At 45.4% G+C, this 22,987-nt stretch overlaps 1 protein-coding gene across 1 annotated transcript in view; it reads right to left on the bottom strand.

The window, feature by feature from the left end:
* mchr2a (melanin concentrating hormone receptor 2a) overlaps positions 1 to 22,987 on the bottom strand; it is an 80,198-nt gene that overhangs the window by 38,512 nt on the left and 18,699 nt on the right. Inside the window, exons 2-3 of the mRNA XM_085997455.1 lie at positions 17,401 to 17,614; positions 8,506 to 8,715 (exon numbers count right to left, since the gene is read on the bottom strand). Of these exons, the coding sequence (XP_085853581.1) occupies positions 8,506 to 8,715; positions 17,401 to 17,588 (398 nt within the window). The 5' untranslated portion in view covers positions 17,589 to 17,614. The remainder of the gene's footprint in view (positions 1 to 8,505; positions 8,716 to 17,400; positions 17,615 to 22,987) is intronic.

Genomic DNA, 22,987 nt, shown 5'->3' with positions numbered 1-22,987 from the left:
AGGGGCTGGGGGGAGCACTCCTGTTCCTCCTGGCCCACAAGGAGTGCCATAAAAAGTACTAACCTTCTGGAGCTGGCAGATCCTGCCTCCATTTCAATGCCGGGTTTCCTGAGCTCTGAAAAACCCAAACAATTGCACTGTGGGAGCCTGTTTTAAAAATGTTAATGAAGTGTCCCACCTCTCCAAGATGGGACACTTGCACACCTCACTAACAGTCACCGTTAAAATGGGAATGGGCGCGAATTTGATGGGATGGGAACATGTTCCCCATTTTTTAGGGTTCCTCCCGCCCATTGTTGGAAGTTTAATATTGAGGCCATGGGTTCTGTCAGAGCAAGGCGTAGCCTGGAGAAAGGATTGGCTTGGTGGCAAGCAGAAGTGTCGAAGCAGAGCAGAGGCAGTCAAATGGATTCAATCTTAGTGACAAAAAAGTCCATGAGCTCCTTGTCCTTGTTGTTGGAGGTGAAGGTGAAGGTGGAAGGGGTAGGGATGGGAGTGTTAAAAGGGATGGATTGTAGGGCAGAAAAGAAGCCGGGGGCTTATCTTTGCTCTCCAGGATGATTCTGGAGTAGTGAGCAGTTTGGCAAAGGCGAGTGAGGCCCGATAGTGCTTGATGTGGTCCAGCCAGATGTGACGATGGTAGGCTAAACCCAGTTGTATACAATTGAGGGAGTGAAGATGGAGGCCATTTCAGTGGGATAGACCGTGATAGGAGAGAGTAAGGGTTTTGCTGGGGACAGGGGCATTAAAGGTGGTGGTGACAGAGTGGTTGATCAGATTGACGGCTGCAGAAGTATTGTGGCAAATTTAAGGATCAAAGGCTCAGGATTTAGAAAGTGCAGTTTTAAGTGACTTGGGGAAGATTTTTCCAGTGATGTACACAGAAGGAATTGGGTGCAAGGTGTAGGGGTAATTGAGGGAGGAAGAAGATTTATGGGGAGGAGGATGACACAAAACTTGGAATTGTAGCAAACAGTGAGGTGGATAGTAGCAGACTTCAGGAGGACATAGTCAGACTGGTGAAATGGGCAGATACATGGTGGATTACATTTAATGTAGAGAAGTGTGAAGTGATTCATTATGGAAGGAAGAATGAGGAAAGGCAATATAAACTAAATGGCATAATTTTAAAGGGGGTGCAGGAACAGAGAGACCTGGGAGTTCACATACACTAATCTTTGAAGTTGGCAGGAGAAGTTAAGAAGGCTGTTAAAAAAGCATATGAGATCCTTGGCTTTATTAATAGAGGCATAGGGCTCGATTTTGCCATTGGGGCGGGCTGGGGGCGTGTCAGCCGCTTTTCGTGTTAGCCACCCGACTCCAATTTGGTGTCGGAAAAATATGCGATTTTCCCCAAATTGGGCAATTGATTTCCAGCGTGTGGGAACCCCTGGCCCACTTAGTCTTTCCATCCTGAAAGTCGCCTCCAATGACGTCATAAATGCTGCTGGATTTAAGGCCTGCAAGCAGCCTTGCTTCTTCTGCAGACTGCAAACCTTATGCCCTTTGCTGTGATAGATTCCTCCAGCCAATATGTTCAGCAATAGGCCAAAGTCTGCACCAAGGTTCGATGACATCGCCCTGCAAGCTCTGGTGGAGGGAGCAAGAGGAAATAAGGAGGTGCTCTTCCCTTCCTCAGGGAGGAAGAAGCCTCCCCAGCAGATGAAAGCTGTGTGGATGCAAGTGGCCCAGGAGGTCAACTCTTTGTCTATGTGCCGCAGAACCTGGCTGCAGCGCTGGAAGAGGTTTCATGACCTTCTGCGCACTGGAAAAGTGAGTATGACTTTCCCAACACCCTCAATCTGATCCCCATTGCCTCTCCTCACCAGTATTCAGCTTTGACAACCTCTTCCTACACATCCCACTTGACACTGACATCCCTGCACCCTTACCCATTCCCTCTCTCTCTGTGGTCACATTCACCTAACTATTCGACTATGCAGCCTTCACACTCCCTATCACTGTGATGCTATGAAAACAACTTACAACACACAGGGAGGGCCCTTGGTCTTGCCACCTCACTCCATCTTTGTCTCCTTCTAACCATCAATGATATGGATTCTCTACACTCACTCCTTCATTCTCACTCAAACTCCACTTGTCTCCCTCATTGCAGGAAAAGAGAGCTCACAATAAGAGGGAAAGAGTGAGGACAGGAGAAGGGCCACCCTCAGTAGCCCAGCTCACCACCTCGGAGGAGGCAGCCCTGGAGATTGTGGGAGTGGAGGAAGATGCACAAGTAGGGGATGGACAGACGGGTGCATCAGAGCAAGCTGGTGACAGAACAGTTTACCATCTCTCTCATTGACATTGCATGAGTCACTGATAATGATTCTGATGCTCTAACAGATTGACTTTTGATCATCTGCAATATTCAATGTGCATGTAACCTTGGCCTCACATCTCTGACTCTTTCCTTTACTCCCCCACAGGACCATCGAAAGCCCCCGTCCCCACTATCCAGGAGGAACAGCCTGAGCCTCCAGACTCCTCAGAGGAAGCTGCAACCTCTGAGGGTGCAGCGTCAGCAGAATTCAGCACACCCAGCACCAGCACAGACACTCACACCTCGGTGGTACCTTCGCAAGATAGTGCAATGTTGTCACCTGGTGTATCACAGCTCACAAGTGAGCATCAGCAGATGGTGGAGACAGGGACAGCAGTGGAAAGTCCTAGTCGGAGGGCGCAGGACTCTCCCAGCTCGGCTCAGCTGCATGTCGACCCTCTGCCTCCGCGTCAATCCAGAAGGAGAGTAGTGCTGGAACTCTAGGAAGAGGTGCAGGAGTCTCTGGCAGGTTTTGTCTCCAGGGTCGCTGTGAGTGTGGAGCGAATGGAGGAGTCCATCGCTAACATGAGCAGAGCCTTTGTGGAGGTGTTGGCGCATGAACACATCACCACGGAAAGGATGGCAACCTCTGTGGAAAGGATGGCTATCTCCATGGTAAGGCTGGCTACCGTAGAGGAGAGGATGGTTACGGTAGAGGAGAGGATGGCTACGTCCATGGAGGAGCTTAGTCGCCAGGGTATGGAAAACATGGTATTTGTTCAGAATAGATTGACATCACTTGAGGAGCAATGGTCAGCTCTTGAACAAACAAACCAGACCTTCAGGCAAGTCCTCAGGAGTAGGACTTCCAGTACAGAAATGGGTCCTCATGGCCCCCCTGAATTGCAGCAAGGTGCTGTCAAGCCACTTAAAAATTTTTTTTTTTTTAATTCATTGATGGGATGTGGGCGTCGCTGGCTAGGCCTGCATTTAGTGCCCATCCCTAATTGCCCTTGAGAAGATGGTGGTGAGCCGCCTTCTTGAACTGCTGCAGTCCATATGGTGCAGGTACACCCACAATGCTGTTAGGAAGGGAGTTCCAGGATTTTGGCCCAGCGACAGTGAAGGAACAGCGATACAGGTCCAAGTCAGGATGGTGTGTGGCTTGATGGGGAACTTGTAGGTGGTGATGTTCCCATGCGTCTGCTGCCCTTGTCCTTCTAAGTGGTAGAGGTCACGGGTTTGGAAGGTGCTGTTGAAGGAGCTTTGGCGAGTTGCTGCAGTGCATCTTGTAGATGGTACACACTGCAGCCACAGTGCGCCGGTGGTGGAGGGAGTGAATGTTGAAGGTGGTGGATGGAGTGCCAATCAAGCGGGCTGCTTTATCCTGAATGGTGTCGAGCTTCTTGAGTGTTGTTGGAGCTGCACTCATCCAGGCAAGTGGAGAATATTCCATCACACTCCTGACTTGTGCCTTGTAGATGGTGGAAAGGCTTTGGGGAGTCAGGAGGTGAGACACTCGCCGCAGAATTCCCAGCCTCTGGCCTGCTCTTGTAGCCACAGTATTTATATGGCTGGTCCAGTTCAGTTTCTGATCAATGGTAACCACCAGGATGTTGATAGTGGGGGATTCAGCAATGGTAATGCCATTGAATGTCAAGGGGAGATGGTTAGAGTCTCACTTGTTGGAGATAGTCATTGCCTGGCACTTGTGTGGTGCGAATGTTACTTGCCACTTGTCAGCCCAAGTCTGAATGTTGTCCAGGTCTTGCTGCATATGGACACGGAGTGCGTCAGTATCTGACGAGTCTCGAATGGTGCTGAACAGTGTGCAATCATCAGCGAACATCCCCACTTCTGACCTTATGATGGAGGGAAGGTCATTGATGAAACAGCTGAAGATGGTTGGGCCTAGGACACTGCCCTGAGGAACTCCTGCAGTGATGTCATGTGATTGAGATGAATGACCTCCAACAACCACAGCCAACTTCCTTTGTGCTAGGTATGATTCCAACCAATGGAGAGTTTTCCCCTTGATTCCCATTGACTTCAGTTTTGCTAGGGCTCCTTGATGCCACACTCATCCATTAAGTTGCTAGCTCTGAAGTGGGGCTTACCCATGAGAAGGATGTTGGTGGCATTCAACAAAGAAGTGGGGGCTCCTCTCCAAGCGCTCACATGACCATGCCACTGCAGAGCACTCGATCAGAGCCCCACAGAGTCCCCACCCAACTGAGATCGGCATCTCAACCCCTGTACAGCCGCAGGAGCAGCAGACTGTTGCCGAGCCCTCACAGGTTCGCAACCCCAGAGGACGCCCGCCAAAGGTGTCGAGACAGGAGCAGCAAGAAAGTGAGCAAGGGGCCACCACATCTGCTGAAGCCACAGGGGAAGCACCACGTAGGAGCACGCGTAAGAGGAAGATAATGCACAAGTAGCCACAAGGGTAGTCACTTGGGTAAAATGTTATGTTTAATGTTGAAAAGTCATCAGTTGGTTATTGTCATTAAAAATTCTGATGTCAACTGTTGCAGTTGTGGCGTGTGTCATATCGCTAATGGGATTTCCACATTGAGGGCTTAGGATGACTTGCAATTGTCAGTATGGTGGTCAGAATGGTAGGAACTGTAGGTTCTTGGCCATTGTCGATGCTCTGGTAAGAAGCTGCGAGGCAAAGGTGCTTGATTGGCTAGGCTAAGCAAATCTGGCCAAGATGAGTGCATCCCTTGCATCCCGGCCAGCAATGTGCTTGCATGCTGCTGGCGCTGGTTGATGCGCCTCTGCAAGCTGGTCATTGTTGCTCTCCTCCTCCTCCTCCTCCTCATCTGAGGAGGCTATGTGATGAGCCACTTGTTCCTCAGGCATCTGCAAGCCATGATGCTGTGCCATGTTGTGAAGTGCACGGCAAACCACGACAATTCTGGAGACCCTGGCTGCTGAGTACTGCAGGGCTCCACCTGATCTATCCAGGCATTTGAAGCACATCTTCAGCAAGCCAATGGTTTGCTCAATTATGGATCTGGTGGAAATGTGGCTCGAGTTGTAGCACTCCTCAGCATCATTGGATGGGCTCCTCAACGGCGTCATTAACCACGTCTTCAGGGGATAGCCCTCGTCTCCAAGTAGCCATCCATTAAGTTGGTCTGGCGGACTGAAGAGTGGAGGCACATTAGACTGGCGCAGGATGAAGGACTCATGGCAACTGCCAGGGTACTTGGCACAAACATGCAAAATTTCCTTCTTGTGGTCACACACCAGCTGTACGTTGAGGGAGTGGAAGCCCTTGCGGTTGACAAAAATACGTGGATTGCGATGGGGTGCCTTAAGGGCCACATGTGTGCAGTCAACGATGCCCTGCACCCTTGGAAAGCCTGCCAGATTCTCGAACCCAACCACACGTGTGGTTACACTTGCTTGATCCTTGGAGAAATGGATGTGATTGTGCGCGATGGCAAAGAGGGCATCAGTTACCTGTGTGATGCAAGTGTGTGCGGCCACCTGGGAGACGCCGCTGATGTCTGCTGCTGATCCCTGGAATGAGCCTGAAGCAAAAAAGTTGAGTGCGGTGGTGACTTTGACGGCCACTGGTAAGGGGTGTCCACCGGATCCTCTGGGCTCCAGGTCTTGCTGCAGCATTGCGCAGATGTCACCCACTACCTCTCACGAAAGTCTGAGCCTCCTTTGGCACTGCTGCTCAGTCATCTTGAGGTAGCTGATCCTCTGTCTGTAGACCCTGTTTGGGGGGTATCTCCTGCGCCGATGGGCTTCCATGCGCTGGCGCCTTCTGGCCTGTGCAGCTTCAGGTGGGTGAGCAGCAGCTTGGAGCTCCTGCTGTTGCTCCTGCAGTTGGTGCTGCTGTTGCTCAGGGTTCTGCTGCTGCCATGGCTGTACTTCATCCGAATCTGATGCCCAGGAGGAAAGGAAATAAATGGTTCCCATTCTTCTGGTATATACCTCAGTTGAGGAAGCGCTCATTCAAGGTGGGGAGAGGGGTTTCCCAGGAGGTCACACTGGAGATGGGTGTCAGGCTCCAAACTTCCACAACAATGAGTAGGCCTGTTAAAATTTCCCCCAGACCTGAGACAACAAAGTTCTGTCACATGCAAATGAAGATTGCTGAAAACTCTGTTTTAATGGTGGAGCTGCAGCTGTTAGTAAGCAATCCACTTGTGCTGCCGCCAGGTTTCACTGGCGTGTTTCAGAGGAAGCATGCAGCACGTGGGAAAACTGTTAAAATCAGAAAGGCCATTCAAAATGGGATTATAGAGGCACTTAACTGGTTGTTAAGGGCGTTAAGGCCCTATCCCACCTTTTGGAGGCGGGATGGAGACGGGGTCAGAAAACTCGCATGTGGGATAATTGCTCGGAGGCAGGATGGAGGCGGGATCGGGCCCGCCCGACAGTTTTTGTGATTTTAACACCTCACACGCCTCCAATTCCGCCTCCTCGGGCCTGGCAAAATCGAGCTCATAGAGTACAAAAGCAAAGAAGTTATGCTCAACCTTTATAAATCACTGGTTAGGCCTCAGGTGAAGTATTGTGTCCAATCCTGGGTAACACACTCTAGGAAGGATGTGAAGGCCTTGTAGAAAGTTCAGAGGAAATTTACTGGAATGGTACCAGGGATGAGGTACTTCAGTTATGTGGAGAGACGAGAAAAGATGCTTTTGTTCTCTTTAGAGCAGTGCAGGTTAAGGGGTGATTTAATAGAGGTGTTCAAAATTCTGAAGGGTTTTGATAGAGTAAATACAGAGAAACTGTTTCCAATGGCAGGAGGGTCGATAACCAGAGGGCACAGATTTAAGATAATTGGCAAAAGAATCCGAGGGGAGATGAGGAGAAGTTTTTTATGCAGTGAGTTGTTATGATCTGAAATGAAAAGAGCGCTAGAAGCAGATTCAATAGTAACTTTCAAAACAGAGTTGGATATGTGCTTGAAAAGGAAAAAGTTGCAGGGCTATGGGGAAAGAACAGGGGAGTGCGATGAATTAGATAGCTCTTTCAAAAAGCTAGCACAGGCGCGATGGGCTGACTGGTCTCCTTCTGTGCTGTAAGATTCTATGAGTCTATGGTTGTATGTGGGTGAAGCAAAGTAAAACTAGCCTACGAAGTACTAAACTGATCAATACGTAGGCAAAGTAACAGCAACTTTCAGTAGAAGTACATGCTGTGGTATCTGCCTCAGAGGTTACCTTCCTGCATCTTGTACTGCCACTCAGATAGTGGCGATAATTATTTGGAGTGGGTTTGGGCTGGAGGTTTGGGGAAATGGGTTGGATAGTTAGCCACATCCTTTTGACCCTATTTAAGTGTGGTGGTGGGCTGCTGGTGGCCTTAAAGGGACCGTCAATTTTTTCGTAGAATTATTCTGATGCAGTTTTTCGCAGATGATTTGAGGTGGTAGGCTTTTCACTCTGTTTTGCAGCCCAAAGTGGCAGTAATACAGAGATGAATCCAACCCCCCAAGTCAATCACTCGTACCTCCTGGATTCAATATTTTGTGTATTAGCAGAGACCCTAAAGCACCTCACTGTCTGCCTCGTGCACTGAAGTTATCCAAGGAGAATTATAGAGTAGAGATAGGGAGAAAATGTAGAAAACCTTAATAATTTAAAAGAGTGAAATTCAACTTCTGCTGGGGTGCAAAATGGGAGGTAGCGGCATCAATGGAAGGTTAAATCGGGCGGGGTGTACAATGGGCGGCCTATCCGCTGCCGCCTGTTTTGCACCCTCGCCGAAGTTGAATTTTCACCCCCCAATCTCCAGACAGGGACTTCATCAGATAACAGAGGATTTTGATAAAATACTACAGGCTAAAAATGAATGCTAGTTTCTTCCTTTTTATTTTCTCCCTGGTGCTGTATTGACAAATCATCGTATTTTGAATCAAGAACTCCTTATTGACCCAATTTTGCTTACACCCTGTGTTATGTATCTTACTGAGACATGAAAAAAGTACATCCTTAGGACATAATCTTGATAACTGGATTATTGGAGTTGATTTTCCGTGAGGGTTATAGATGGTGGGGGAATTTTGTGATGTGGGTTTTTCATTCGAGTGATGCACATCTGACTCTGACAAATCTCCAGGAGTGAGACCTAACTGAGTTTCCAGCATTCAATTGCATGTGACTGTCTTTTAATGCCCACATTATTTGGGTGGGTAATTACACTATGAAGATCTTCTTTTAGATTATTTTAAAGATTTGTTGAAGTAACAACATTGTGCTCTTGCTTACCTGTCCAGGCTCATAGCTGTCATAATTGCACAACAGGCAAACTGGTTACAACTGTCTAGTGATGTGATAATTGTGCAGAGAGTACTGCCAAACACCCACTCTCCTCCTCGTGCCCACTGATGAATCAGGAATGGCATTCCAACAATATGAACCAAATCTGCCACTGCCAGGTTACAAATATAAATATCTGGGATGGTCTTCCTCACTGACCTGAAACAAATCAAATTTAATTTTATCAGCATTGTATTATTGCCTGGTACACTGTTCATCTTACCAGAGGTACTTAATTTTGCTTAGTGGTGGTCTTGTTCAAATAATGGGTCTGTAATATCACAGATAATATTTTTACTGCTGTCAACAATATGTATTGCTCATTGATAACTAATCACCCTGTTAATTTACTAAGGGATATTTATTCAGGTATCGCTTCATTCCTGATACAAGGGGTAAATTAAGTCTGCATTAGAGCCAGTGCATTTGCTAAGTATACACTAACGGGTAGTAATTTATGGGGTCATTTTCTGACTTAACACTCCTGGTGGGGAGACTCACCGACCAAAAGTGCACATTGGAAATTTGGATGTACACCGTGCATGAATTTCCAACCATTTAAGGTAATGGTCAGAAAACTGGGCACTGTGCGTACCTGAGTTGCTGACACGTGCTCCTGGCAGGTATGACTCCACACCAGGGGGTCTATTTTGACTTTTGGGTGACCAACCGGCGGAGCGCACTAATAGGGGAGGAAAATCAGGCAGGATGCCATTTCTCCAGCTTCCTGCCATCCACCACCACTAACAGGATTTCCTGCTGTATGTTCAATGGCCCTGAATTCATGGTCGGTATGATGGCGTAGTCTCACAGTATGCTGTCATACCGTCTTTGAAATTGACTGCAAGTTCGGGATTTTGCGCATGTGCTAAATTCCCAACTTGCGATCTGTGAAGTTCCAACTGCACATAGGCTTCACTGCACGTTTCACCTCCTCATGCAAGAGAGCGTGAGAGCAGGAGATCGGGCCGGAGATAAAAGGGTGCGACTGAGCCGACCAGTTGGTCTACAAGAGAGCGAGCCCAGAGCAGTGCCAACCGACCTGAGAGGGTAAGAAGTAGAAATATTCAAAGTGTGACGTCACAAGAAAGCAGGAAAGCGATTGGTTGGTCAGTATTTCTCTCTTTTTCTTGGGCATTGGTTTAAATTAAGAGCCGGGATTAAAAACTAAATGTTCAAAACTTAAACACTTAATTAATTAAATACATTAGAGATGGCAGGGCAGGCGATGTGTTACTGCTGCAACATGTGGGAGCTGGTGGACACCATTGAGGTCCACGGCGACCACATTTGCAGTAAATGATGGTTGCTTGAAGAACTTCAGCTCCATGTTGATGAGCTGGAGTCTGAGCTTCAAACACTGCGACACATCAGGGAGGGGGAGAGTTACCTGGACGCTGTGTTCCAGGAGGCAGTCACACCCCTTAGACTAATTAATTCAAATTTGGTCCGTGTTCAGGGACAGGTGGGTGTGACTATGAGCGAGGCAGGTATGGGGACCCAGGAGGTAGTGATGGAGGAGCCTCAGCCCTTGCTCTTGTCCAACAGTTACGAGGTTCTTACTCTCTATGTGGGCGAGAGCAGGGACTGCAGTGAGGATGAGCAAACTGACCACAGCACCGTGGTACAGGGAGCCATTCAAGTGGGTGGAGCAAAAAGAAATGTGGTAGTGGTAGGGGACAGTATAGTTAGGACTGTTATAGACACTGTTCTCTGCAGCCATGAGCGTGAGTCCCGAAGGCTGTGTTGCCTGCCCTGTGCCAAGGTAAAGGACATCTCCTCTGGGCTGGAGAGGAACTTAGAGTGGGAGGGGAAAGATCCAGTTGTTGTGGTCCATGTAGGTACCAATGACATAGGTAGGACAAATAAAGAGGTTCTGCTGAGGGAATATGAGCAGCTAAGGGCTAAATTAAAAAGCAGAACCACAAAGGTAATAATCTCTGGATTACTACTTGAGCCACGAGCAAATTGGCATAAGGTAAATAAGATCAGAGAAATGAATGAGTGGCTCAAAGATTGGTGTGGGAGAAATGGGTTTCAATTCTTATGGCACTGGCACCAGTACTGGGGTAAGAGGGAGCTGTTCCGTCGGAACGGGCTTCATTCGAACCAGGCTGGGTCCAGTGTCCTGGTGAATCGAATAACTAAGGCTGTAGATAGGGCTTTAAACTAAATAGTGGGGGGCAGGGATCTTCTGAGCAGAAATTAAAGAAGTCAAAGAAAAATGAGAAGGCAAAAGTGCAGGGTAGCGATAGGGATAATGATAACCAGAGTGTGACAGGAAGGGACAGAGTGTATATACATATGTAAGAGTGGATCAGAAAGAGGGGTCAGAGTAGGGAAAAATAGTAAAAAGACAAAATTAAAAGCTCTATATCTGAATGCATGCAGCATTCGTAACAAGATAGATGAGTTGACAACACAAATAGAAATAAATGGGTATGATCTGATAGCCATTACAGAGACGTGGTTGCAAGGTGACCAAGGCTGGGAACTGAATATTCAAGGGTATTTGCCATTTTGTAAGGATAGGCAGAAAGGAAAAGGAGGCGGTGTAGCTCTGTTAATAAGGGATGGGATCAGTGCAGTAGTGAGAAATTATCTGGCTTAGAAGATCAAGATGTAGAATCAGTTTGGGTGGAGATAAGAAGTAATAAGGGTAAGAAGTCACTGGTGGGAGTGGTCTACAGGCCCCCAAACAGTAGCCACACTGTAGGACAGAGTATAAATCAAGAAATAATAAAGGCTTGTAAGAAAGGTACGGCTATAATCATGGGAGATTTTAATCTTCATATTGATTGAACAAAGCAAATTGGCAAAGGTAGACTTGAGGAAGAGTTTTTAGAGTGTATGCGGGATGGTTTCTTGGAACAATACGTTGTGGAACCAACCAGGGAGCAGACTATTTTAGATCTGGTAATGTGTAACGAGGCTGGATTAAATAATGATCTCAAAATGAAGGATCCTCTTGGGAAGAGTGATCATAGTATGGTAGAATTTCAAATTCAGTTTGAGGGTGAGAAAGCTAGGTCTCAAACTAGTGTCCTGAACTTAAATAAAGGTAACTACAAAGGTATGAAGGCAGACTTGGTTAAAGTGGACTGGGAAAATATATTACAGGGTAAGACTGTAGAAAAGCAGTGGCAAACATTTAAGGAGATATTTCATAACTCTCAGCAAAGTTTTTTCCAGTGAGAAAGAAAGACTCTAAGAGAAGGATGAACCATCTGTGGCTAACTAAGGAAGTAAAGAATGGTATCAAATTGAAAACAAAAGCATTCAATGTTGTGAAGAATAGTGGAAGGCCAGAGGATTGGGAAATTTTAAAAAGCAGCAAAGGACAACTAAAAAAATGATAGAGAGAAGATAGTTTATGAGAGTAAGCTAGCAAGAAATATAAAAACAGATAGTAAGAGCTTTGACAGGTATAAAAAAAGGAAGAGAGTAGCTAAAGTAAATGTTGGTCCCCTAGAGGATGAGTCTGGGGAATTAATAATGGGAAACAGGGAAATGGCGGAGACTTTGAACAAATATTTTGTATCGGTCTTCACGGTAGAAGACACTAAAAGCATCCCAATAATGGATAATCAAGGGGCTATTGGGGTGGTGGTGGGGGGGGGGGGACTTTAAACAACACTATCACTAGAGAGAAAGTATTAGGCAAACTAATGAGACTAAAGGTGGAAAAGTCCCCTGGACCCGATGAACCTAGGGTCTTAAAAGAGGTGGCTGCAGAGATAGTGGATGCATTGGTTGTAATCTACCAAAATTCCCTGGATTCTGGAGAGGTCCCAGCAGACTGGAAAATTGCAAATGTAACGCCCCTATTTAAGAAAAGGGGGAGACAGAAAGCAGGCAACTATAGACCAGTTAGCCTAACATCTGTCATTGGGAAAATGCTGGAGTCCATCATTAAGGAAGTGGTAGCAGGACATTTAGAAAATCATAATATAGTCAAGCAGAGTCAGCATGGTTTTATGAAAGGGAAATCATATTTGACAAATTTGCTGGAGTTCTTTGAGGATGTAACGAGCAGGGTGGATAAAGGGGAACCAGTAGATGTTGTGTATTTGGATTTCCAGAAGGCATTCGATAAGATGCCACATAAAAGGTTACTGCACAAGATAAGAGCTCACGGGGTTGGGGGTAATATATTAGCATGGATAGAAGATTAGCTAACTAACAGAAAACAGAGAGTCGGGATAAATGGGTCATTTCAGGTTGGCAAGCTATAACTAGTGGAGTGTCATAGGGATCAGTGCTGGGGCCTCAACTTTTTACAATCTATATTAATGACTTGGATGAAGGGACTGAGTGTAATGTAGCCAAATTTGCTGATGATACAAAGATAGGTGGGAAAGCAAATTGTGTGGAGGACGCAAAGAATCTCCAAAGGGATATAGATAGGCTAATTGAATGGGCAAAAATCTGTCAGATGGAGTATAATGTGGGAAAATGCAAGGTAGGAAAAATAAAAAAGCAAATTATTATTTAAATGGGGAGAGATTACAAAATACTGAGGTACAGAGGGATCTGGGGGTCCTTGTACATGATTCACAAAAAGTTAGCATGCAGGTACAGCAAGTAATTAGGAAGGCAAATGGAATGTTGGCCTTTATTGCAAAGGGAATGGAGTATAAAAGTAGGGAAGTCCTGTTACAACTGTACAGGGCATTGGTGAGACCACACCTGGAGTAATGCATACAGTTTTGGTCTCCTTATTTAAGGAAGGATATACTTGCATTGGAGGCAGTTCAGAGAAGGTTCATGAGATTGATTCCAGAGATGAAGGGGTTGTCTTCTGAAGAAAGGTTGAGCAGGTTGGGCCTATATTCATTGGAGTTTAGAAGAATGAGAGTGGATCTTATTGAAACATATAAGATTCTGAAGGGTCTTGACAGGGTAGATGCAGAGAGGATGTTTCCCCTCGTGGGGGAATCTAGAACTAGGGGGCATAATTTCAGAATAAGGGGGCACCCATTTAAATTGGAAATGAGGAGGAATTTCTTCTCTCAGAGGGTCGTGAGTCTTTGGAATTCTCTTCCCCAGAGAGCTGTGGAGGCTGAGTCATTGAATATATTTAAGGTGGAGATAGACAGATTTTTGAAAGGTAAGGGAGTCAAGAGTTATGGGGAGCGGGCAGGGAAGTGGAGTTGAGACCAAGAGCAGATCAGCCATGATCTTATTGAATGGCGGAGCAGGCTCGAGGGGCCAAATGACCTATTCCTGCTCCTACGTCTTGTGTTCTTATGTACAAATCAACATGCTGATGATAAGTTGGGCTAATTGCCCACCTACTGTGCATTAACATTACCCTGAGAATTACCTCTGGTGAAAACAGGCACAGGAAGCCCATAACAATGAGGCATGTTTCGTGTCTGAGCAGATACAAACTTTGAAATAAACTTTCACTTTTTCGAGTTTGAAAAAAGGGCCTGTTTATGTCGCCTTCTTTATGCCCAAAAGCCTTCTGTAGTTTTGGTTTTAATATTTCCCAACTTCTAGTTAGATAGGATTTAATTCACTTTCATGATTTCCTCATGTTATCAGACATTTAAACTCTCAATTTTAGATTATTTAAATTAAATAGTTAAATAGTTGGAGGTGACAATAGCATGTATGAGGGTTTCAGCAGCGAATGGGCTGAGGCAGCGGTGGAGTCGGGTGATTTTACAGAGGTGGAAGTAGTCTGTCTTGGTGCTGGAGAGGATATGGAGTTGAAGCTCAGCTTGGGGTCAAATAGAACCCTGAAATTATGAACAGTCTGGTTTAGCCGGAGATAGTGGCTGGGTGGGGTTGGAATTGGTGGGAAGGAAACAGAGTTTGTGGTGGGGGCCAAAAATATTGGGCCAGAACTTCGGGTCCCCACGGGTGAGTACGCGCTGGGTACTCACGCGTAGGCCCAACGAAAGTGACGGTTTCATGCATGCACTGTGCATGCGCGGGAAACCAGAACTTCCGTTCCCTTAAAGGGAGGGGTTCACAGGTCGAACGCGTGCGCCAGAGAGGCAATGCGTACGCCTGGAACTTCCGGGTTTTTTTCAGGTTTTTCCGGGAGGGTAAGTCTCCAGGAGCTACGCTTTTAAAAAGCAGTCGCAAGGCCTGCTTTTAACAAGGTAAGTGGTGAATTAAGTAAAATAAAAACATTTTTTCCACAGGTTTATTATTTTTAAATACTTTAATTAAAGAAAGGTAAGTTTATTTTTAGCCCCGTTTGTAATTAATTTTTCAAAAATTTAAATTATTGTTTAAAATAGTTATTTCATGTAATTTATAGTTACTTTAAAAATGTGATTTAAAAAAAAAATTATTTGAAGTTTTAGTTATGTTTTGGGGCTGAATTGTATTCATAGATTTGGCAGGTCTTCCTGTCAAATCTATGAATACAGATTCCCTGCTACCATTGGCTCTCCATGGCCCACATGATCCCAGGGGACGCTTCGAACTAACTGTACCCCTGGGATATGAAAGCACTGCGCGCCGGCAGCTGGAGCAGGCCCAGGATTGGAATCCCACGCGGGCCCACAGCACAACGGCCGGCGCGCTAAGTAAGTGCAGGTCGGAGGCTTGCACCCGCGGGAAGCCTCCGACCCGAATTTCTGGGCCAATGGCTTTGGCCTTTCCAATGTTTAACTGAAAGAAATTGCAGCCCTCCCAGGACTAGATGTCGGAGAAACAAGCTGACAATATAGAGGCAGAGGAGAGGTCGAGAGAGATAGTGGAGCATTAGAGCTTGTTGTTGATAGCGTACATGTGCAACCTGATGTCATGTCTGTGGATGATGTCACCGAGGGGCAGCATATAGATGAGGAATAGAAGGGGGCCAAGGATGTATCACATCAGGTTGCATACATACGCTATCGACACCAAGCTCTAATGCTCCACCATCTCTCTCGACCTCTCCACTGCCTCTATATTGCCTCTTGGGGTAACAGTGCAGGGGCAGGGAGAAAAGCCATTGCTGGACATTCTCTGGCTATGATTGGATGGTTAAGAGTGGAACCAAGCAAGGGCAGTCCTACTGTGTTGGATGATAGAGGAGAGGCATTGGAGGAGGGTGGTGTGGTAGACCAGGTCAAAGAGTGCGAGAGGTCGAGAAGGATGAGGAAGGATCATGCACCACGGTCACAAGGATGTCACATGTGACTTTGAGGGCCATTTCAGTGCTGTGGCAGAGGCAGAAACCTGATCAGAGAGTTTCAAGCATGGAGTTGTGGGAAAGGTGAGCACAGATTTGGGAGGCAACAACAGTGCACCGTGGCTGCAGTGTGTACCATCTACAAGATGCACTGCAGCAAATCGCCAAGGCTTCTTCGGCAGCACCTCCTAAACCCGTGACCTTTTCCACCTAGAAGGACAAGGGCAGCAGCCGCATGGGAACACCACCACCTCCAAGTTCCCCTCCAAGTCACACACCACCCTGACTTAGAAGTATATCGCTGATCCATCATCGTCGCTGGGTCAAAATCCTGAATCTCCCTCCCTAACAGCACTGTGGGAGTACCTTCACCACACGGACTGCAGCGGTTCAAGAAGGCGGCTCACCACCACCTTCTTAAGGGCAATTAGGGATGGGCAATAAATGCTGGCTTTGCCAGCGATGCCCATATCCCAAATACGAATTTAAAAAAAAAATCTTCTTATAATGTCTTCTCCTTGAAAAGCCAATTTAAAACCCACCTCTTTGACCAAACATTGGTCTCCCTTTTTAATATCTCTTTTAGTTTGACATCAATTTTTCCTTATGTCTCTGTGAAGCACCTTGGGGCATTTTTCAATGCTCGAGGCTCTATATAAATGCACACTGTTGTTGCTGCTGCTGTCATATTAGTAGCACTGCTAGTAAAGTTATTTAAACATCGAATGCAGATGCAGGTCAGATTATCAGGTTGCTTAAGAATATTTTTCTTATAATTCAAAGAATTTACTTCTTCATGATATTTGGGGGCTCTTTTCTCTATATGAGTAGGCAGAATATATTAGCAAAGTTTGATATAGACATTTGTTCATTGTACTAAAAAGCATACACGTGGATCCTGATGTCATGACTGTGGATGATGTCACTGAGGGGCAGCATACAGATGAGGAATAGGTGGGGGCCGAGGATATATTCTTCAAGTACTCCACAAGTAACGGTGTAGGGGCAGGGAGAGAAGCCATTGCTGGACATTTCACTTCTTTATGAAATTTGGAGGCTCTTTTCGTAACACTGACAGGCAGAATATATTAGCAAAGTTTGACATAGATGTTTGTTCATTATACTAAAAAGGGTAACATAATTAAATATGCCAATTTAATCAATTTTGCACAGGGAATTAACCTATATTCAGCTTTTCTGACATAAGACATATCAGTGTAATTGCTCAACTTGCATGTGCATATCAATGTAGGCTACAAAACTGACATTCCTTGCCAACAGGTATTGTAACATTACAGCATTGCTGGCTAAAGCTCAGAGGGACACTTGCTCATTTAATAACTAGGCTGTTCAGCACCCTTGACTCTTATTTTAGTTTTTGATGAATGAATGTGTCAACACAGACTTGTTCAATATGTTTAAAGCCATCTCACTTGGAAAGCCTGAACATAAATCATGTTCTTACCTTTGTACTCGACAGCAGAACAATGTAAATGTCAGTAAAATAAACTGCAACAAACAGCAACAATAGAATTCTGTGTTATCGTGGCATATCTCTATAAGCTCATCTGTAAAGACCAAACACTGTCATGCTTAAAATAAAATCTAAACACTAATGTTCATCAATTCAGTATATTTCTTTTACAAATTTCCATACCAGAAGCTCAATTAATCTTTCAGTTACTGTCATTTTTGTTTTTCTATACCTGATGATGGTAAATAGGATGAGAATATTTCCAACCAATCCTGCTGAACAGATAATGCCAATAAAAGAAGGAATGAGGATAGTTTCTATTACATCAACCATTTGATAATGATGTGCAGTAGTGCAGGAATCGTTTATCCAATCAGATCTGTTTTTCCAGGCCCAGCATGGCGTCTGAGATCCATTCATTGTTTATATGGTTTAGGTTCTTCTTCCTGCAATAAGAGTAATAGATAGAAATGGTATTTGAGCTAATGAACAATAGGCATCCCAATTAGACACCATAGAAAGGATCCGAGGGCTTACAGCATATAAAGGTCAAGCCAATACTGATGTTGCCACTAGACATTATTTGTAACAACTACTGCTCGCCCATCAGCTTATCCTCATTGACCTACATTCCTATCTTTGTGTTTATATTCCGCCATGGCCTCACTCCTCCCTATCTCAGGAAATCGTGGAAATCCTGAAGTTGCAGTCAGTCATTCCCTGCTCTACCACAGACTGTGCTGTGGAACTCCCCATAGCTGGCAATCAGTGAAATCAGTTGAACTGATGAAAACTTCCCTTTTTCTGCTCTAATATCGCTGTTAAACACCCCATAAAAAGTTAAGCCTTGTTGAAAGAGGTGTAACTGGGGTTTTAATGGCATATTGATTGCTGAACAACTGTTCTGGCACTGAAAAACTAATTTTATATTTGTGAAGTGTCATATTTCTCCATTATGATAAAAATTACATTTTTTTATAACTTTAATTTTTTTTAAAGTTTGTTACTGGTATTTCAGCTTCTACCTTATCCCTATGTGAAAGTCCCAATCTTTATTTCACTCTCTGTAACATTTTTAAAAAGTGAGAATAAAAGCTGCTTTTCATTTCCTGGTTTGGTGTCTGTGAGAATTCTTCAATGTGATTGGCTGCTTAGACAGCATGTTGATGTCACTGCAGCTCTTCGCTGGAAATTCCCATTACAGAACACTACAATCAATTGCACGTTGAGAAAGGCAAACTTCCCACCACAGCGATCGTGAGATCTCTGTGGACAGCATTCTTCGAGGCCAGTGGCGAGCGCTTTCGCTTCATCGCTGACCACAAATTACGGGCCAATAACTTCATTTATTTATGGTGAACAGTTTATTAAGAACTTTTTATTTTATTTAAAGCAAAATTACCCTACTAGTGGTGAGAGAATTGACCCAGGTGGTCTAAATTCACTTTGGCATAGAAGAGAGAGTAAGGCAGCTGAGACATGAAGAGGCTAAGGAGATGGAGTTGACATGAAGAGGTTAGGGATAAAGTAATGGTTGTGGATAGATTATGAATATATTTAAAATATAGGCCCGGATTTTCCGGGGCCAATGACCGCGTACGCGGCCGTAAGTACCCTGCAAGTTCGAGGTTTCCGCATGCAATGCGCATGTGTGAAAACCCGGAACTTACGATCTGTCAATGGAATCTCCATAAGCATAATGAGCATCCTCTTTCTGATTGGTTGGGCCGCCCACGTGATCCCAGGGTCGCTTGCAAACCACATGCGCCCCTGGGATGCGTGGGCCTCTGCACATGCGTACGCATAGAGGCCCAGGAGCGCGAGTCTCCATGGATCCAGGACCATCAGGTAGGTTCGTACTTTTATTGTAGTTCAGAGGCATCCGCCCGCGGGAAGCCTCCGACTGTAAATTCAGGCCCAATGTACTTATCATAATTACCACATGTCTGCTGATTCTTTCCATGTTGGCCTTTTTTCTCACAGAATTAAGGCTTGCTCTTCAAATTGGTCTCTGATACTGGATGCCCAATTTTAGTTATGTTTACTTTTAAAGAAAGACTTGCATTTATATAGCACCTTTCATGACCACCGGACGTCTCAAAGCACTTTACAGCCAATTAAGTACTTTTGAATGTAGTCACTGTTGTAATATGGGAAACACGGCAGCCTACTTACACACAACAAACTCCCACAAACAGCAATGTGCTAATGACCAGATAATCTGTTTTTGTTATGTGGATTAAGGGATATATATTGGCCAGAACAATGCGGATAACTGCCCTGCTCTTCTTTGAAATAGTACATTAGAATCTTTTATGTCCACCGGAGAGAGCAGAAGGGGCCTCGGTTTAACGTCTCATCTGAAAGACAGCACCTCTGACAGTACAGCACTCCCTCAGTACTGCAATGGAGTGTCAGCCTAGCTTTATGGGCTCAAGTCTCTGGTGTGGGACTTGAACCCACAACCTTCTGACTCAGAAGCGAGAGTGCTACCCACTGAGCCACAGCTGATGTGGTAGTCTTTATTTTGCTGGTGACAGGGATTGGACCAGCCCCCCACCCCCTGCCCCTGGGGATAGTGACTCCCCCGGGGACAGGGATTGGATCCCCCGGGGATCGTGACTCCCCCCCGCCACCCCGGGGACCGGGATCGGACCCCCCCGGGGATCGTGACTCCCCCCCACCCCGGGGACAGGGATTGGATCCCCCTCCCGGAGATCGCAACTCCCCCGGGAACAGGGATCGGATTCCCCCTGGGGACTGGGGATCGCGACTCAGCCTGGGGACAGGGATTGAACCCCCCGTGGATTGCGAATCAACCCCGGGGTCGGGGATCGGACCCCCCCCCACCCAGAGGGATTGGACCCCCCCACCCCTGGTCAGTGATTGGACCCCTCCTGGGGATCGGACACCCCCCCAGGTTGGGGATTGGACCCCCCACGGGGGATTGGACCTCCCCCCCTGGGCTTGCCCTCCCCGCCCCCCCCTGGGCTTGAACACCCTCTGGGCTTGGAACCCCCCCCCCCCACCTCACCTGGTCCCAGCTCTTCCCTGTTGGTGCGGTGTCCAGCCTGCATTCCCCGCCTGACTGGATGCCAGCCTGTCAATCAGGTTGCCTTCCAGGTGGGGAACCCACCCATTACATCATGCGCATGCTGTGAAGTTAAAACTCCACAGTGTGCCGGGAAACCCAAAAGGTTTCCCGCCATCTACTGGGTCCTGCTGCACTTTGCAGGTGGGAAACAGGAAAATCCCGGCCATACACTTTCTAGCAGTACACATTGGCTAGGAGATTAGGAGCGGGAAGACTGGCTAACTATTTTCCTAGCCTGGGGATACTGGTTGCCCAAAGATTATATCAGACCAGCCTGGCTTGGTAACATTTCTTTACATTACAATGGTGACTACACTTCATTGGCTGTGAAGCTCTTTGGGATGTCCTGAGATTGTGAAAGGCACTATATAAATGCAAGTTCTTTCTTTGTGATACTTAATCAGTTTATACCCCTGAGGGTAAGAGCTCTACTAGCCAAAAAAAAAGCCATGGATGACTAAAGCGGTAAGGGACTAAATAAAATTAAAAGAAAGAGCATACAAAAATGTGAAAAATAGCACAGATCCTGGCAAATGGGAAAGATACAAAAACAGCAAAGGGTCACAAAACAGATAGTAAGAGATACAAAAAGGGAGAATGAAAAGAAACTTGCAAGGGATATCAAAATCAATACGAAGAATTTTTACAATTACATTAGGAAAAAGAGGGTAGTCAGGAACAATGTTGGCCCCTTAAAAACTGAAAGCAGTGATACTGTAAATGATAATAAGGAAATGGTGGACATGTTGAATAATTACTTTGCATCAGTATTTACAGTAGGAGAAGAAGATAGCATGCCAGAAATCCCAAGGAAGCCAATATTGAATCGGGGACAGGGACTCAATAAAATTAGCGTAAGTAAAACAACAGTAATGAAGAAAATAATGGCTCGAAAGAGTGATAAATCCCCAGGCCAAGATGCTTTCCATCCCAGGGAATTAAAGGAAGTAGGTGAACACATTGCAGATGCCTTAACTATAATCTTCCAAAGTTCTCTCGATTCAGGAACCATTCCATTAGATTGTAAAATTGCATATGTCATTCTGCTATTTAAGAATGGTGAGTGAGGGAAACCAGGGAATTATAGATCAGTTAGCCTAACATCTGTTGTCGGGAAATTGATCAGAGAGAGCCAGCATAGATTTGTGAAAGGTAGGTCATGCCTGACAAACCTGACTGAATTTTTCGAAGAGGTGACTAAAGTAGTGGATAGGGGACTGTTTATGGATGTTATTTATATGGACTTCCAGAAGGCATTTGATAAAGTCCCACATAAGAGACTGTTAACTAAGGTAGAAGCCCATGCAATTGAGGGCAAATTATTGACCTGGTTAGGCAACTGGCTGAGCGGCAGGAGACAGAGAGTAGGGATAATGGGTAGGTACTCAAATTGACAGGATGTGACTAGTGGTGTCCCACAGGGATCTGTGTTGGGGCCATAACTATTCACAGTATTTATTAATGACTTAGATGATGGCATCAAAAGTCATATATCCAAATTTGCCAATGACATGAAGATAGGTGGAATTGTAGGCAGTGTAGATGGAAGCATAAAATTACAAAGGGATATTGATAGATTAAGTGAATGGGCAAAACTGTGGCAAATGGATTTCAATGTAAGCAAATGTGAGGTCATCCACTTTGGACCTAAAAAGGATAGAACAGGATACTTTCTGAATGGTGAAAAGCTAAAAACAGTGGAGGTCCAACAAGACTTGGGGGTTCAGGTACATAGATTATTAAAATTTCATGAACAGGTACAGAAAATAATCAAAAAGGCTAATGGAATGCTGGCCTTTATATCGAGAGGACTACAGTACAAGGGGGTAGAAGTTGTGCTGCAGCTTTACAAAGCCCTGGTTAGACCACACCTAGAGTACTGTGAGCAGTTCTGGGCACCACACCTTAGGAAGGATATAATGGCGTTTGAGGGAGTGCAGCGTAGGTTTACCAGAATAATACCTGGACTTCAGGGGTTAAGTTACGAGGAGAGATTACACAAATTAGGGTTGTATTCCCTAGAATTTAGAAGGTTAAGGAGTGATCTGATCGAAATTTTCAAGATATTAAGAGGAACAGATAGGGTAGATAGAGAGAAACTATTTCCACTGGTTGGGGATTCTAGGACTAGGGGGCATAGTCTAAAAATTAGACCTTTCAGGAGTAAAATTAGGAAACACTTCTACACACAAAGGGTGGTAGAAGTTTGGAACACTCTTCCGCAATGGCAATTAATGCTAGATCAATTGTTAATTTTAAATCGGAGATTGTTGCTTTTTGTTAACCAAAGGTATTAAGGGATATGGGCCAAAGGCATGTATATGGAGTTAAATCGCAGATCAGCCATGATCTCATTGAATGGCTGAACAGGCTCGAGGGGCTGAATGGCCAATTCATGTTCCTATGTTCCTACTTTCGATTTGGTACCACACCTGAGCCCTATTATTTTGTAATCTGCAGGTGGCAGCCTCAAGGCCGACAGTTTATAATTCTATGTCATTAAATATGGGCCAAGAGTTTCTGCTTTGGGTGTAATCGGCGATCCGGGAGCAAATTGTGCTCAAAAGTGTGCTATTTTGAGATGTGGTTTTTTTCCCTCACGTTTCTGCGCAAACTAATTTGCATATCAACAAACGTAAAACCTGCCATGAAACAGCGCAATCGGGCAGCATTTTAAAACATTAAAAAAAAAGTTTGCATTAAAAAATATTCCTTGATCTATTTA

The sequence above is a fragment of the Somniosus microcephalus genome, chromosome 9, assembly GCF_052327205.1.
Source record: "Somniosus microcephalus isolate GS21.2 chromosome 9, FLI_Smic_1.0, whole genome shotgun sequence".
Classification (NCBI taxonomy): Eukaryota; Metazoa; Chordata; class Chondrichthyes; order Squaliformes; family Somniosidae; genus Somniosus; species Somniosus microcephalus.
The sequence above is the reverse complement of the archived record's forward strand: the minus strand, read 5'-3'. Positions and strand labels throughout refer to the sequence as shown.